The 17973-nt window shown below is 41.7% G+C and overlaps 1 protein-coding gene across 1 annotated transcript in view; it reads right to left on the bottom strand.

The window, feature by feature from the left end:
- pag1 (phosphoprotein membrane anchor with glycosphingolipid microdomains 1) overlaps positions 1-17973 on the bottom strand; it is a 70452-nt gene that overhangs the window by 3200 nt on the left and 49279 nt on the right. The window contains exons 3-9 of the mRNA XM_074686894.1: positions 17554-17589; positions 14555-14786; positions 13898-13955; positions 10602-10698; positions 9736-9905; positions 9064-9498; positions 1425-1484 (exon numbers count right to left, since the gene is read on the bottom strand). Of these exons, the coding sequence (XP_074542995.1) occupies positions 1425-1484; positions 9064-9498; positions 9736-9905; positions 10602-10698; positions 13898-13955; positions 14555-14742 (1008 nt within the window). The 5' untranslated portion in view covers positions 14743-14786; positions 17554-17589. The remainder of the gene's footprint in view (positions 1-1424; positions 1485-9063; positions 9499-9735; positions 9906-10601; positions 10699-13897; positions 13956-14554; positions 14787-17553; positions 17590-17973) is intronic.

Genomic DNA, 17973 nt, shown 5'->3' with positions numbered 1-17973 from the left:
CACTTACTAGGGGTGGGTAAAAATATTGATGAATCGATGCATCAAAATATTTAATATATAATTTGATACAAATTCAGCAAATCCTCTGAATCGATTCATCTCCTGGCAATTGAGGAGGACTGTACGTGTTATTTGTGTTGTATGGAGGATGGCCACCAGAGACCAAAGAGTAAGGTGACATACCACATATGTTCACATGGGGCATGAAAATTGATAATTAAAGCATTTAAATCAACATCGCATCAAATCAATATCGGATCGAATCGTGACCCAAAGAATCGAAATCGAATTGAACCGTGCAGTTCTATGCAATACCAAGCCCTACCACTGACTTTTGAGATAAAACAAACCGTGTCAAAATCAGTTCTTTATTAGCTTGACTATGATGACAAATGGACATAATGAGTGGCGCCAGACCAGGAGTCAACAGGTTTGAGGTTTAACTGCCCAACATGAATGAAGAGAGGATTATTAATGGAGTGGGAAGCACAGGAACTTCTCAGTCTCGTGACTCCAGCTGTCGGTCAGTCATGCAGCTTGCCGGACTGAACACACAACCGGTGTGAGTTGACAAACGCAGTCAAGAGGCAACAGATCAGAGTCAGACTACAGACGTATCTGGTGTACTCTAGGCCTGGGAATTACATATCCTTAAAAAAGAAACATGACAGCTCCTCAAAAATATTTAAAGCTCTCCTTTCTGAGTGACAGTAGATGGTCACGAAGGCAACTTCCTCTATGTGAACAGATGGGACATGGGCCAAAAAATTAAATGCATGTCACTTTCCTCAAACATAGTTTAGTGAAAAGTTCAATGACTTGATTTTCAGATGTTTCTGCTCACCATTCATCCTCTTCGGCTAGTCATGTGAAGAGCACTGCCAGGGTCTTCATTTGTCAACGAAGCTGTCAATCAAATATCCTTAAACCTCAAACAACCAATTCAAACTCCAGAAAATGAATACTTTAAAATAAATCAGCACAATAAGAATGAGCTGTTATGCTAGAAAACATGTTCTGAAACAATTATTTGTTGTTTATTTTGATTGTCTTTTGTGACTCATGTTCACCAGATAGTCATAGAGGAGGCTGGCTTTAAAACCAATGATGAAACCAAAGTATTTTCCAATATTTTCACAGCACTTTACAGGAAAAGACCTGAATACTGTTGTGCATCAAAGGTCATGACCTTTTTCACACCAGAAAACAAAAAAACAAAATCCCAGTTTTATTTGTGCCCAAACATCCCTGCTAGGTTTTTCCCTCTTAACCTAATTTCTGATGTCGCATGTCGACATCCCCAGTTCTTATTTTTCTCTTATCTTTTCGGTGCTTTCAGCATCAGCATTCACAGAGTAAAGTGCTGCCGTCTCGGGACTGGAAAACTGCAGTTTTGGGAATAAGGGAGTTCAACACACACTCACCTCATTGTCTGACAGAATGTGGTTGTGGAACCCCGGTGCGGGAGACAGAGGGGAGTGTAACTGTAGGAGAAAAGAACAAAAAGGTAGATTTAGATAAGGCAGACTGTGTGTGGAAAAAAAAAAAGAGAGAGCGCAGAGTCGGAACACACCCAAGGCTACAGAGCGCAGGCTTTTTTCCCTTGTTTGAAACATTTTAAAACAATTGTTTGTCAAAAAATCGTAAACCTGTTGTAAAAATGTGTCATTCTTTTGAGCTATTTCTCTTGATATAAAAGCTACAGGCTTTGTGCTTGAATCGTAATGTGGTGAAAAGTAATGTTTGAAACAACTTTGACAGACTTCAATAAATACATGGCACTTCTTATTGATTCGATTACTGAAACATGCTGACAAATAACCATCAAGTTCAGAAAATCAGCAGAAAATCTCTCTGTATGCCTCAAAGGAGTCATCGATAAATGAACTTGAACCTATCCCCAGCGGTGCCAGAGAAGTCACACTTGCCATTTCTGCTGGGGCACATACAGTATGGAGCTCGTGTTGTTTACAAGCGCCTGTTCATAAAGAAAATTATCGAGTGGAAGTCAATAGGCAGCGACAGAGAGTGTGATGTTTTTGTGCGCAGCGTCTGTCCACCGTATGATCAATGAGGGAGCCATTAATCAAAAGCACACATGAGACAGAAGCGGCAAACACTTCAGGAGTCTAATGAGAACCTCAATATCGCTGCCGGCATTGACTAAATACTTCATATCCCATGAAATTTGTAAACACGTCTCTGGAAAGAAAAGACATTTTGTGTGCTTTCTTTCATAGAAAAAAAAATGTTTTTTTTGAGTCTTTTGCCAGAGGTATAAAGACTGATGTTGATACAAACAAAATGCATGATTTCTTTTTCTTTCTCTTTTTGCATTTTAAGGACACTCTGATAATGTTTATATAAAGTTTAAAACTGTGTGCAAATGTAGTTCATAATTTTTATGCTAAATCACAAAAATTCTAAACATATCAAACAATAAATGATAGAGCATCTTTGCAAATATTAAACCCTTAAAAAATTAAACACAGATTAACGAAACATAATGACTCCAATTACAATAAAATAAAAAAATGCATCTCTGATAAAAATATGTAGAACATTAGTTTAAACCAAGACACTGAAGAAGCAAAAGATGATGCCTGAGCTATTGTTGAGCATTTTTTTTTTTACTTTTGAACATCTCTTTTATGAGAACAACCTTTTGAGAACTTTTAAAATGCTGAAAGTTATTCAAATGTGCCATTGTGTGCTTCAAACTGAATGATATCAGCGTGTAGATGTACTATTCCTATATGGTTATTTTTAAAGCCTGATACTGCTGCAACAGGGTTGGTCAAAGTAATCCATCCTTTTTGTTTTTTGGACATCTACAATGGTAAAGATCCAACCTATTGTTATATTTGACTCTTGAAATGATGCGATGGTGGATAAGGTTCAGAGTGACGATTAAAAAATGACGGGGAGCTGACAAGGGCTACAAAACAAGAAAGACGACACTACTTTAACACAGTGATACCACGTTGTCCAAAGGGGGCACCAAAATCAACTCAAATGCAAATTTCCTCGCAGAAGCTTTAAGATGACAACAACACATTCAAATTTAGAATCAACCAAGCTGGAGTTTTTTTTTAGCCTGTCTGCTTGTACTCATATGTCATGTATGAAAAAATAGCATCATCTCCAGCATTTTCCCCGGACAGCCTAAATCAATATGATCCCTGTATGGATGAAGCTTGCTTGAGGACATGATTGCTTTCATGGATCGGACACTTGTCTGTGATGCAGCAGACGCCTTTTTCATTTGGCTTTAATTAGCCAACCAATTAGGCTCAGTGCCCCTGAGGAGTATTCCTGTTTAACGTGGACAAAGGTGACTTGATCCGGTCACTGCACCTCGGGGCGGGTCTCAAAATATTTGTTCATCTAATTTGGAGCCTCCTCATAGATGGCTCAAGTATCAAGTGTCTGCAAATTAAAATCAGTGTCTAACCTGAGATTGGTGCTTTAAGAGATTCAATTTGAGACTTTCATTAACTAATTAGAAAAAATATTAAGAGTTTTTTTTTATGAGTTGGAACGGTTGGGGTGTGTATGTGTGAGGCATGGCTGTGGGATGTGTTCATGTCTTTGCAAGAGATACAATGACATCCAGGACATACAGCATGAGTGTGACAGTAAGCCGATTACAGCAGCCTGAGAAGATGGTCGACGCAGGTGACAAAGCGTCAATCACACAGATGAGGACGTTGACGTTCAGAATAAATTAATCAGCTAAGATTATCTGCCTTCTTAGCTTTGCACATGCTAACTTAACCACCAAATGGTAAGGCTATGAGGGCAAAACACAATTTCTGTCTTAAATCATAATCTACGACACATTTATACCTACCTACATATATACATACACAAGTCTTCAGTATGTCTATAAAATTCCCTGTGGCGTCTTCATAGTGCTGACATGCAGTTTACCTGGACCATGTCCCTGATGTTTTCCTCAGCAGCTCACTAGCTGGGTCAAATTCATTTCCTGCACCTCACAAGAAAAGCCCAAAGGCGACACACCGGCAAACGACTGCAAACAAGTGTTACTGCTGTTTATGACGGTTCAATAACTGTACCACCGCACAGCATCAGAGAAACTGTGAATGAAAGGTCACAAACAGGCTTCAAGAGAGTGTGTTCCTCTGCAGCTACTGAGTAAATCACATTTATGCATGGAAAAATGTGTGTTAGCAGCGTTTACTGCGCGTCTACCTGAGGGGATTCCTCTCGAGACATTTACATACAGGCACCCCGGTGTGTGCACAGCTGAGTGTGTATATGTGTAAGTGTGTGAGAGTTTCTATAGAGCACATCATCCATCATGAAGCCAGACTAACTGTCATAGTGATGGCGGCCAGCTGGCGCTCACGAGCCTCACATTCACTCACACACACAAACACACCCACACATGAAACGCCCAGTCTGACAAGACAAATCACCAACAGCTCCTGGTCATACACGGAGCAACCTGCAGGGAGCCACGAACATTCAGGGTTAACCTTAAATCAGCCCCGGGGAGTCTATGTGGAGCAGAATAAATGTAAACACACACATGTTGTTCTGTTTGTCTGAAAGTGTGTGTGTGTTATGGGGGATGGGTTGTAATAACTGAATTAGTGCTGACTAGACAGGACAAAGTAAACATGAGGTGTATTTTTTGTCTGTGAGTGCATCTATAATTGATTACATATTCTGGCGTGTGTGTGTGTGTGTGTGTGTCTGCCAGATTGGTTCAGAGACAAAGATCAAGATTTCATCATCGATACGGGGTCAGATGAGGCGAGCAGCGCCTGCTGTCCAAATGAGCAGCAGTGATTAACTAATTGGCTTTAACAGCAGAGACAAAGGAACGGAGAGATGTGACACAGAAAGGAGAAGAGATGGAGGAGATGATTAGAGGAAAAGGGGGACAGAAGAGAAGAGTATGATGAAGAATAAGCCATTTTTTTTCTGTATGGGTCTTATCGAAAAGGATTTGAAAATAATTTAAGAAGAAAAGAGCATTTTTGTCAAAGGAGCTTTGAATGACAGACTAAACGCATCTTAAAAAGTAAAAAAAATCCCTGCCATTTGTCGCAGGAAGGTAAACTGAAGGCAGACTGTAGGGCTAAGTTTGGTTCTACAAATTATAACTAATAACTAATATTATTGTTACCGATAAATGTAACCTTAGTGATATTAAAAGCATTCAGATGTGTAGAGTTTCATCACTTCTCTGAATTAAAAACAGTTTTACAGACATACTTTGGCCTTGTACACACTTAGCCAGGTATTTAAAAAAATGAATACCCCCTCCAATTGTTTTTAAAAATACAGTCATCTACACGCACCAGGAAAATACACCAATAAGAGCGGCTCAAGCCATGCCAAACCCATTGAGCAGTGTTTTTAAGATGTAAAACCCGTGCCAGCCAATCAGAATAAACCCCTTTCATCCAGCTGTGATGTTTAAGAATCAAAAATGCTGTTTACAACAGTCCTCACTTTCACCAGAGTTTTTTTTTTTTAAATGTTTGTAAGTAGTGTAAAACTGCGGTTTTGTGTGGATGGCAAGAAAAACCACATGCGGTTTCCCAGATAACTAGCAATGTGTGGACATGTGCTTTAACCACTATGTGATTCCAAAGCACAGTAGATCTTTTGGGATACCTGCCTGGTGACCTTATGTACTATCACCATTTACTGTATAATACATGGACGGAGTCTTCATGACATCATCTTTTTTTCTTCATTTCTTTGTTTTGTTTTGTTTTTTTGACAGGACAGTAGTTGAACCAGAAAACAGTCTGAGAGTTGGGAAAAGACAGCAGGTTGTGTTCAAACCCCAGACATGGGCTAGCCTGATGAGTTGTGTGATCTAGGCCATACTAGCCCCAACCCATTGAATTTTGCAGCCCATCATTTGCGGATGCCATCTTGGACAAGCAGACTGAGGCCCCATTTACATGAAAACGTTTCATCTGAAAACGCTTGAACCCAGTAAAAAGAGTCTGAGTTTACACAGAGACGCAGAGGAACTGAAAACACAGTAGTAATCATGCCAGGCCTATGGTCGGCACTATAACTGTCTTGTCCAGAAGCCTCTTTTTGGAGATGTCCACCGAAGTAGAGTTGAGCCGGTCATCTGGTGTATTGGGGAATACTAAGTTCAAAAGTGGAGTAAAAGATGCACGTTTTGTTGAAAGACAGTCAGATTCAGTAGATTGAGCAGCACAAGCACAACACAGTACTTCAGGATGACCGTAACAATGGTTCTGTTGTCCTGTTGTAAGCATGAAGAGCAAAGTGGAGTGCGACGTCATTGTTTCCACTAAAAATGCCAGCTTACTGTTTACACGGAAACGGTGTCGGCAGCATTTCAGAAAAATCCCACTCTGGAGGCCGTTTTCAAAAGTTTGCGTTTTAGGTCTTCCATGTAAACGCGAGGCTGAAACGCAACAAAACTTTTGCGTTTCACCCTAAAACCTTTGTTGAGTAAACAGCCTCTCGAAGTATCTCTGGTCAATCTCGTATAAGGCGGAGAGGCGAAATCAAAGCTCCCCACTAACAGCTACAGTGTGCCTGTCTATCAAGTCGGCCACACCCTCAATTTGGAAAAACTCACAAGGAAAGGAACTTCAAAATAAAAGACAGTTGCAGTGCCTGGCTTCATGCTAAGTCCTAGGAGTGGAGAAGAGAGATACTGCTTGATCTTAGCATTGTCTTTTTTTTTTTTTTTAATTTGATGTAAGTTTGCTCCCTCTAAAATTTAATCATGCTCATTAATCTCTGTCTTTTTCACTGGCGTTAACCCCAAACTGCAAGTGTTGCTGATTATGAGGTAATGCTAGCATCAGCAAATTAGCTTGCTCAAAAATTTCCTACAATACTGTTCTAAAATTTAAATGCTCTTTAGAGCAGTGCAGCTTAGTACGATGCACAGAGCAAAATTGATGCAAGAGTTAGATCAGAAGTTAAAACCACACAGCCAAGGTCAAAGACTGGATCAATAAAGTCACAGGGATTCGTCCTCTAGTCTTGGCTTATGTTTATACATCTATCAGCATAAAAACAGCTGAGTACTTTAGAGCCACACCTGTAACACTGAAAATGTAACGGTTATAACCCTTTTAACTGACAGCGGGAAAGAACATCAGGTGGTAGAAATCATTAAATTGAAAAGAAAAGTTTCCACATAATGCAGCTTTGTGACAGATTGACGCTGTGAGTTATGTTTGCCTGCTTGTCAACAGTCTGATGCAATCTCTCTGAGCTCTGTGAGAGCATCAGTGTGTGTGCTGGCTGGTGTGTTTGTGTGTCTCTGATGGATCTCGGCATGTGGACGGCAGCACGCTGCGAGCAGCAGGAGCAGCTCTGCTCTGTATGATCGGTGCATGACACTGCTCTGTTTTTCTTCCCTTTTTTTAACCTCCACCTCTCTTTTACCTCACTCTCTGCTCCTTAGCATCATCTCTCACTGCTTTTGATCGACATTTGCTTTGTTATCCTTCTTTCCTTTCCCCCCACCTCTTCCTCTCGACTACAGATGTCTTCATTTATACGCTTCTGGGTTTCTTCTCTCTTCTTCTCACTCTTGGCTCTCTTTCTATCTCACCCCTCATGCTCCTTTCAGCTCTTTTTGAGCCGTCACCACTCCGTCTTTATCTCCGTTTTATCTATTACTCTCTGCTACTCTTCTCACTCCAGCTCCCATTTTCTCTCTCTCTTAAATTTCTTCCCTCGGTCTGTCGCTCTCCCTGAGGCGGCACTGAGCAGGCGGCTTAGCAGATGATAATTGTAGAAGTGACACATCTCTACTTTTCTTTGTTCCTTATGTTTGCTCTCTTGCTACTTCAATCTTTCTGCACAATGCTTCCAATAAGATGACCTCATGTGTATAGAGGAATAAGATCAGTTAGGCTTCAGATATCTGTAGGATACTCTGCTTGGCTTTGGCTATGACAAGGAAAAAACAAGGACTTTGTTTGAATACACACTCACCGGTTAGTTAACGCAAATTTCTAATCAGCCAATCACACGGCAGCAACTCAATGCATTGATGCCAGAGGTCAAAGGAGAATGGCCAGACTGGTTTGAGTTGATAGAAAGGCAACAGTAAATCAAATAGGCACTTGTTACGACCGAGGTCTGAAGAAGAGCATCTCTGAACGCACAACACATCCAACCTTGAGGCAGATGGGCTACAGCAGCAGAAGACCACATCGGGTGCCTCCTGTCAGCTAGGAACAGGAAACTAGCTGCAATTGGCACTGGTTCACCAAAATTGGATAATAGGAGATTGGTCAGATGAGTCTGGATTTCTGCTCTGACATTCAGATGGTAGGGTCCGAATTTGGCGTCATCAATATGAAAGCATGGATCCATCCTGCCCTTGTATCAACGGTTCAGGTTGGTAGTGGTGGTGTAATGGTTTACGGGAGATTTTCTTGGCTCACTTCGGCCCCCTTAGTACTAACTGAACATGGTTTAAACGCCACAGCCTATTTGAGTATTGTTGCTGACCATGTCCATCCCTTTATGAGCACAGTGTACCCATCTTCTGATGGCTACTTCCAGCAGGATAACGCTCCATGTCATAAAGCTGGAATCATCTCAGACTGGTATCTTGACCATGACAATGAGTTCCCTGTACTCTAATGACCTCCACAGTCACCAGATCTCAATCTACTAGAGCACCTATGGGATGTGGTGGAACGGGAGATTCTCATCATGGATGTTCAGCCGACAAATCTGCAGCAACTGTGTGATGCTATCATGTCGATATGGACCAAACTCTCTGAGGAACGTTCCCAGTACCTTGTTGAATCTATGCCATGAAGGATTAAGGCAGTTCTGAAGCAAAAGGGGGTCCAACCCAGTACTAGCAAGGTGTACCTAATAAAGTGGACAGTGAGTGTATGTTCTTAAATGATGTGTTACGCTGTTAAGTAATATTTCATCTGCTTTATGTAAACATTTGGACTCGGACAGTTTTCTCTCTCCAGTCAAATCAGGCATGATTTATGCAAACATGAGTAAATTAAAATCTACAGATGTAAGAAACAGCCTTATCCTCACCTCTCCATTGTGCAGCCCAGCTCCCACCAGCCCATTCATCATCACTGCTTGGTTGTCATTTTCATCCAGAACTTTCTCTGGTACTGGCGGAGGTAAGTCCTCCTCTGGCTCCTCCAGAGGCTTACAAGCAGGAACGCTGGCATTATCCGAGCGTCTTTTGGCCTCCATGTCAGCGCTGTGGCGGCTCTTCTTATTAAGGTCAACAGAAGCGTACTCGACCCCTGCGCACAGGGGCCCCCGCTCAGGTGTGCTTGGGCTGAGGTGGCCGTTGAGGAGGGCAGGGGGATGAGGAGGAGGAGGGTCATCAGGGCTCAGCTGGAGGGTACCATTAGGGAGGCCAGGCTGTGTTGGGGGGTCTTTGAGTTCCTTGACCGTCTCGTACAGGGAGTCTTCGACACTGACGTCACGTGATGCAGACGCCATCTCCTTCACCACCTAGGTATCAAATACATACTCCAGTGTGACTTTTTAAGAGCTTATAAATTAGATGGAACATGTTTCCCTGCTTTGTATTCTATCAACTTAGCGACTTTATGAAGAGAAAAATCTTTTGTTTCTATTTTAAGTTTGAGTTTGGCCAGATAAATCTAAAAATGAATCACCAGGCCAGCTAATAAACACTTCAATCAATTAAACCCGCTCCTCTTTGCAGAAGTGACTTTAAACAATGACCTCATAGGTGCTGTCTCCTGAGGCTGGGGGTCCGTCCCCAATAAGGGCGTTGTTGGGAGGGATGCTGGGCAGCTCGCGGTCTTGAGGACACTTGGAGGACCTGAGCTCTGATTGGCTGGAGAGCATTTCCTCTGACGGCTGAGGACTGGTGTCCTGTGTGTCTGTGAGGACTGGTGGAGTAGGAGAAAAGGAAAGTGAGTGGGGGTAAAAAGACAAAAGATAATTAGGTGACTTTCAAAGTGATTTTATAAGAGCAGAGTTTTGACATTTACTTCAAAGTCATTTCAGTCAGGAACACTCTGGCCATCGTTTTTAACCATTAACTGCTAAATGGTTATACTGTTGTGCCTAGCGCTGAGGAAAATGCTTTTTGTAGTGGTCCCTGTGTTAGTTAAGTAGCATGTCTTGGCTTTACAGGAAGTGCATTTCAAGGCTAAAAACAGACATTTATTCTTGACAGGAGGAGGTAATGCATAACCAGCACGCAGGGATCATTAAGAGGTAAGGCATATCTAAATTGACTGCCCTGACTTAGAATGAGCTGTGATTGGTCATGAGTGACTGGAAACAATGATTTGATCAGCAGCCTGTCAGCTGATAACAGCTGGGCTGCTTGACTTTCCATCTCCTGTTAGTGTTCTTGTTCAGTCAGATATGACTATACAGTCCTTGAGGTTTGAAATAAATCAAAAACAACCAACATGTTGCATAACAACAGCCACTTAAGATTTGTGATTACATCGTTGCAGAATTATGAAAGTAGAAGAAGACAAAAGCTTGCTCTCTTCTGCAAACAGGCTTTATAAAATCAGCACCATTAAGTTCAAACGTGGAGTATAAAGCTAAAGCTAACTATCTGTGCTTACTTGTACCGCTTGTAAGAGGACCATTGTGGGAGCTGCTGACCGCCCCTTCAGTAGCAGGACTGTCTGCTGATTGGCTGATCGTCTCCCTCTCCGACACCTGCACAACAAAGGAGGAGATGTTTTTCACTGAAGGGCTGATCTCTGAGCTACAAAAAGCATTTAAGTAAATTAAAAAAGATATTTAATCTAAAAACTAAAATTAAGACCTAGAAACTTGTGAAGCCCTGAAAGGAATTGAAATTAATGACGCTGTGCTCTTGACTTTCACACCTTTGTGGAATCAAAAAGTCAGTGTCAGCAGATTGTAATGTGCTTGGAGATTATTTGTCAGGATTTCTGTATGTATTTTTTTCAGCACTGTTCACAATCTGTTATTTATCTGGGTCTTTCAGAGCCATTCAAAGAAAATGACTGATTACTTAAAGCTCATAATCAGTATGGTAAGCGTGCTTAATTAAATCGTGTCTATTTTTATCATCAACATAAGACAATTAGAGCTTGATTTTTGCCTATTAAAGACGTGATGCTGTTTATTTTCATCGCAGTTGATTGAAACCTTGCTCATCACTGGCTCAGCTGATCAGACATCTGTCTTTAATAAAAATTCTGCCTTAGAAGTTTCACAATGTGTGTCACTTTTTGTTTTTCATGTCACAATATTACCAGACACTGGAGTCAAAAATGAAAGCACAGTCTTCAGATGAGGGAGGAAGACGGGCATTAAAATCATTACCCAAGAAGAGGATCCCCACAGGGACGCTTGTTCCCTCATTTAACCTTCCCCCCTTCAACAAGGCTACCAAACAACAACCCTGCAGCTGGCAAGGGCTTAGCCCTGCTCAAGGACACTTCAGCAGAGCAGAACATGACATCTTTAAACCACATCCTCTAGTTAAAGACTGTTTTCTATATGTGTAACATCACCAGCAAACACTTCAATTAACACTTGCCTCTAAATAAGTGTCGCTGAATGCACACTGCACCAGTTTCAACTGCATATAAGACCCTGCAGCGTTAAGGCATAACTGACCGAAATGCATGTTAGACACTCAACATGTTAGACACATATGATATCACTCCATCATACATGAGTAAGAGCTGTTAGGATTCATAACCAGGTGCAGGTTTCTTTGTTTTTGTGTTTTTCTTTCTAGGGGAAGCAGAAGCTTGTGAGTCTGAAGCTCCACACCTCCACCTAGTGGTCAATTACTCTCATAGCTATTGCTGCCTATGATGTAATCTTTAACTATTTTGTGGCCCAAACTCCTCTGTCTGCGTTGTTTTGTGGTTAGGATTTTTCCGTCTAATGTGAAACAGAGTAACAATAAATGGAGAGCTGATTTTGGGCATGAGGTCACAAACCTTCATGTTTCAGCCACATTCATGACCTGACTGCGGTCTTTATGGTTGATCTCTTGATGATTCAGGGATATATGACATTGCAGGGACATTAGGGGAGCTAGTTTGCTTATACAGTGTGCCACTCACCAAACTATATGACAAGCCTGTGAATTTACAGGTTGTAGTGAAGATATTCATCAAAGGCAAAAGGGCTGCGTGTGTTTAACTCACAAACGCAGCTGCAGAGGGAGTGACAGGATAAGAGAGTGAGTGCACATCACTCAGTCTGTGAAAACTGGGCATTTGTCACACTTAAATGTTACTTAGCTACTGTAGCAGCACCATTATGGGAGTCAGTAATTACGCCGTCCTGTCTTTCTCTCATGACAGCACCATCACTCCATGACGGGTACAAACCCAGTAAGGGCAAAGGTCAACCCTATTAACGTTAAATATTTAGCTCCTGAAAAAAAGGTTTGCCTGTTTTCTTATTGCCTTTTATTGGATTAAATTAAGATTTCTTTTTTAATGACTTGGGGAAAAAGGGAATAAGTACTATCACTACTTTGTGTGGACTTCTTCTATTACCAGTTTTCCTCAGGAGTGATCACACTTGAGGCTGTCAGTCAGCTGTGTAAGGCAGATTTGTTTGTGTATGTTTCTGTGTCACATTAATGGATGTGGGTTGGAGGGAAATGTCAGAGGGTTTTTGTGTCACAGGATACCAGAGTGGAGATGAGTGTGTGAGTGACTGTGCATGCACATGTGTGTGTGTGTGTGTGTGTGCGCGTGTTTTTATTCAGGCATGCAGCCAATGTGAAAGTTCCATCCGCAGCCTCATTTACAAGTGGTTACACACTCCCTGATTATAGACATGTCACTCACACAGACTGGGGCTAATGAGGACTGTGAGTGTGTGTCATCTCAGCATAATGTGGATGCTTTGGTATAAAAGCGAGAGAACCTGAAAGCAGCTGAATGTGTGCAGTGTATCAGTACAAAACAAATTTTCCTTTAAAGTCAAAAAGCAGATTGCTCTGTCATTTCCTGCGTTTTTTTACAGCCTGGTATTATACTATATCATCATGAAATCATGTAAACATAGGAACATATCAGAGTGTTTAATGCACTGTATGATATGAAAACATAATAAGGCATAATGTAATATTATGGCACAGCATCATATGGCATCATATCGTAGAGTATTTCACTGTCATACATCACAACATATTGTAAACTATTGTATTCTATTGTAATGAGTAATATTTTATTTTAGTGTATGATTCATTTTTCAAAAAACAAAGCTACGAAAAAATAACAAATCTCACAGTCTGTTGGTTAGAGCGGTCAATCTATGAGAATCCTCTTCTGAAGAAGTAAAAACATGTAGTACATTAGGAAGGCTAAAAAAAGAAGTACAAAAACCACTTCGTTTTAAAATAGACCACGAAGAATACTGAATAATAGGCCTATGTTATTGTGCACTTATTTCCAATTATTGTCAACAAAAAAAAGCATCAACGTTGTTGTTGCTATGCACCTATTCACCTATTTTGTGGTGGGTTTTTTTGTTTGTTTGTTTTGTGAGATAAGAGGAGGAGGTCTTAAAAAAGGGTTGACTTCAACCTTCACCCCTCCAGTTTTTCTTAGAAATTCTAAGATTTCAGCTGGAGCTTGTTAATTGTGTCAAGTGTTGCAAACTTGAATTGTATTTCCCTTATTACGGAAAGGCTCATTTCAGCTTTGTAGTTAAGAACCGAACCATATTGTATTTCATAAATCTGTCCTGTATTTTGTCTTTTTTGAAACTCAAATATTGTTTTGTAACTTTTGCACAGAGTAAAGCTCGCTGTCTCCAGTCTTTACGATAAACTAACATAAGGTGTGTATCTGTAACCATTTTAAACGGTTTTGACATGTGCAGAGCGCGCTTGTGCTCCTGTGGTGCTACTCACTCCATTCATGAGGTTTTCATGGTCACCTGCTGGTTGAGCATTTGCAGCCTTCTTCTGCCTAGAATGAGAGAAGGATGGGAAGATGGGAGAGGAGAGTCAAATTAGATTATTGACACAAAGACACAACTGAGCTTTGATATTTCAGATAGTGTTTATAGCTTATTGTTTAGACTAAAGTCTCTTATCTGTACAGAGTTTATAGGTGAACTCCTGTTTGCCCAGTTCAGCCTTAAAGGTGTTGTTTCATAAACTGTTACAATGCTCCAAAGTTACTACAAACAACGTACCTTTGGAGAGCACACTGATTCATTTATAGTTGTTGCTTTTAAATCATGATATCCCAGAAGACATTCTTTATTTACACATAGCAGAACCATTCCTCATTGCTGCCACACCTATGAGCACTTTTGCCAAGAATGCTCTCCAAGGTACGTGTGCTATTTTCAATTTAGCAATGCACAGCGAGCATTTACAGAGAGAGGAGATTTTTCTCAGTTATTTGTCCGCAGGATGTGGCTATATTTAAAACATACACATTCTTATCTAACACACTGCAGACTTTCCTGACATGTTTCATAACGTATGTGCTTTTCAGAACAAGAGAAGTAATCATAAAGGTCAGCGCAGTGCACGTTTGTCCGTGCTCGTGTGGCTCACCCCTTGCAGCTAGCACACAGTAGCAGCAGCACAGAGAGCAGCAGGAGGGCAGTGAGGGTGCTGAGGGTGACGGCCAGGACCAGCTGCCCACTGCCCAGCCATGACGCCACACCAGTGGCAGCTGCCGCCCCTGACCCGAGGACACCGGCCTCCGGTCCCCACCACACGCCACTCAGCACCGGAGCCATGACGCATCACACTGTGGGAGGAGAGGACATCGAACAGGTACCGCCTGAGGAAACACAAGAAAATGGAAAAAAGAAACATGATGTATCACATTAAACACTGTAATTGAAGCGTTTGCAGACAGAAACCCAGTAAAGAAAATTAAATAATTTACTGACAGTGTTTTTCTTTTTCAATTAACACACACAAACAGCCTTGAGCTAAAGGACACCTTTGAAACTCAGTGTAATTTGACTTCTAATGAAATAAAACATGCTCTGAAATAACCCTCATTTTAAATTTTTTGTATCCCTTTCCAAATGGATATTGTTAGTGAAAGATGAGCACTGTTTACTTAAGGATAAAATTATCACTCTGTTTAAACTTTTATCATGACCCTTATTTGACATGAAAAAGCAGGATGGAAACGTCAGTTTGACCCCATCAGACTGTGAGACAACATTTGAAATTTGTAAAAACACATGCTTAACACAGCTAAATTAGTCCAAAATCCCAGCTTCCCAAACTGTCACATCATAATCAGAGGCTCAACTTTGAACTACTGCTTGCGACCAGCAGATGGCAGCGCATAGCTTATTCAGACTGCAGTGCAGACTGTGGATCTGCTGCAGTGGCTCCTTGTACACACAACTGGTGTCTGTCTGGGCTCTGCGCACAGCATAAGCAATCTCATCACGTCTCCGTCTAACAACCAAAGTTTGCTTTCTCTGAACTGATGGAACCCCAGATGTTATCTCGGGTGATTTATGGCACTGTGTGGTGCTGAGGGTGACTCAGGCCCCCGGGGGGAGGCGGTGGTAGGGATGAGCTTATGTGCTTTTCCAAAGCCACAGAAAACTCTGAACAAATAAATGTGCAGTAGAGGGTTTGTAAAGCATTGTGTGTGAAGGGGAGGACATTTGTAGGGTGTGATAGAAATGGAGGGCAGAAAACGTTAAGGCAGAATCAGAGCTGTATCTTTTTTTCCTGATGTATTGAGACTCCTGAACTTGATTTATGGATTGATATTAAAAACATTTGTAATAATAATTTAATAAAAATTTAAATAACGAATTCTGTTCACCACTTAGGTTAAACTTATAAACACTGGTTGGTAATGGCAGGGTCTTTTTCTTAGGGATTTTGTCCAAAAAAGAAAGAATTGCCAAAATGGCTTTTCACTTTTGGGGGTCAGATCAGCGCATCGTCTGCATATAACATATTGAGGCTTTAGGCATTACTTTCCTGCATTTGATTTCATCTAGACATTTTTTATTGTTAATTTCCATTTGACACTTAGGGCTTTAATTCTGTGGCGCAGCACAGGGGGCGCAAGCCTGGCGCACCCTGCGCAGTGTAAATTTCATGCTGTGCACTGCCGTGCGCTGCCAGTTTGACAATTTGGTAGACCGTCTGCGCAGAGATGGGTGTGACTGCGCGCCAGGGGGAGTTGACGGCGCACCAGGGGGAGATGTCAGCAGATTCATGTTGGCGCAGTGACAATTTCATGCCAAAAAAAGTGCGCTGAAAGCTCGCCAGCTCCAACCTGGTCTATCCTCGGCACAAAGTGGAGCGCACCCTCTGCAGCTGTAATTTGTCCACTCTGTCCACTCTCCTGCTGCAGGGACAGCGGCTCTGACCGTCTCCACTACCGGGTCTTTCCAGCACACTGCCGCGTTGCTGGGGATCACTCAGATCACTCAGACCAATCAGACACTGCGCCTCGGCCGCAGGGCATTTAGAGGCGCTCATTTGATTGGTGAAAACAGGGCTCGGCTGTGTTAAACCCACTCACGGCTTTTCTCCTCCCTCTCTGCCATTTGCGCGGAGGGAGGCATGGACACGCACCTCTGCGCTCCTCTGCACCTTGACTGCGCCTCTCTTGGCACTGCAGGAAACTTAGAAAGTGCGCTTGCGCCTGGTCTACGGAATTAGAGCCCTTAGTATGACTTCATAATTAAACCCCAGCCTTTGTACTTTGTATTTCATTTATCATATTACTGACGAACAGCTTGAATTTTTACTTTGACTAATTTTGTTTTCAAACAAAAAAATTGCCTTTTGCAGTAATATCAATGATCTTATAAAATTTGTGAACTTTAAAGACAATGAATATTAAGCTAACTAAATAAAGTTCACTCACCTTTGGTACACTGCCAATCCTTTTTTTTGCTAAAAAAAAAGTTAATGCGAGTGTTTCTGTGAGGCTAATGAAAGGGGGTGTTAGTTAGTCTGCTCATTACTTGGCATGTTTTCCAACACTGACACTGATACTGATTTGGCTTTGACAGAAATATTTTAAATAGTCATAGAAGTGCAGAGATGAAGTTGGATGGATGATTGGAAAAAGTACGGTGGTTAATGTTTCTCTGTTTAGCCTTTCTTTTTAAATGCCCACTGACTTTCAATCAAGGGAGGCATCAACACCAGATTGGATGACTGAGACAAAAACTGACAATCTATCTCCTCCCTATCTGTATCTGTTCAGGGGGCTGTGTGAGCCCAACTCCTGCCTGGGGTAACGTGTGTGTGAATGTTTACAAATCAGAATCTGCATGCTAAAAAATCTATTCTCTCTCCCTGCCTATGCTAATGTGACAGGGGAGTATGGGAGCCAGGGACACACTCCCCGTCTTCTAGCAGTGAGAGGAAGTTTTGTGGCAAGTCAGACGGAGCCGCAGAAGCCAATTTTAACTTCTTCTTCAAAAGGACACTGAGGAATTCCTGTTTTTGTTGAAACACCGGTTGTGTTTTCCTTCCCCTGGATGAAAAATGCTCCAGGGCTCATGTTGCTATCAGTGTGTGTGGCTGGTGAGAGGCAAACACAACCTTACCTTGACACCTTGGATGATTAGTCAGCTTGGCCTTGCCTGGAAGAGAGCAGATAAAAAACGAGAAGGGGGGGATTACTGCTATGAGGACGGAAAGCATTGAGCTGAATATTATCCTTGGAGGGCGTATGGTGTAGCTGCGTGTGAGGGAGTATGTGTGTGTACGGTTGAATGTTGGTTGGCTGGACAAATGTGTCTGAGTGGGTGAGCAGAGAGGGATCTGGGTGTGTCTTAGTGATTTCTAACACACTTATCAAATACATATTGGGCAACAGGCTGCCTTTCATATTCACACACACGACCATAAGTACATCTTTACAGTACACTCACACACACACTTTGACTATTCTGCTCCTGTAACTAAGTGGTCAGTAACCAGATGATATCGCATCTCAGTTATACTATGAAACATGAAATCAAGTG

The sequence above is a fragment of the Halichoeres trimaculatus genome, unplaced genomic scaffold (genome assembly GCF_033239565.1).
Source record: "Halichoeres trimaculatus isolate MK-OKI-2021-1 unplaced genomic scaffold, fHalTri1.1 fHalTri1_scaffold_14, whole genome shotgun sequence".
In the NCBI taxonomy this organism is placed as follows: Eukaryota; Metazoa; Chordata; class Actinopteri; order Labriformes; family Labridae; genus Halichoeres; species Halichoeres trimaculatus.
This window is presented reverse-complemented; position numbering and strand designations above follow the sequence as displayed.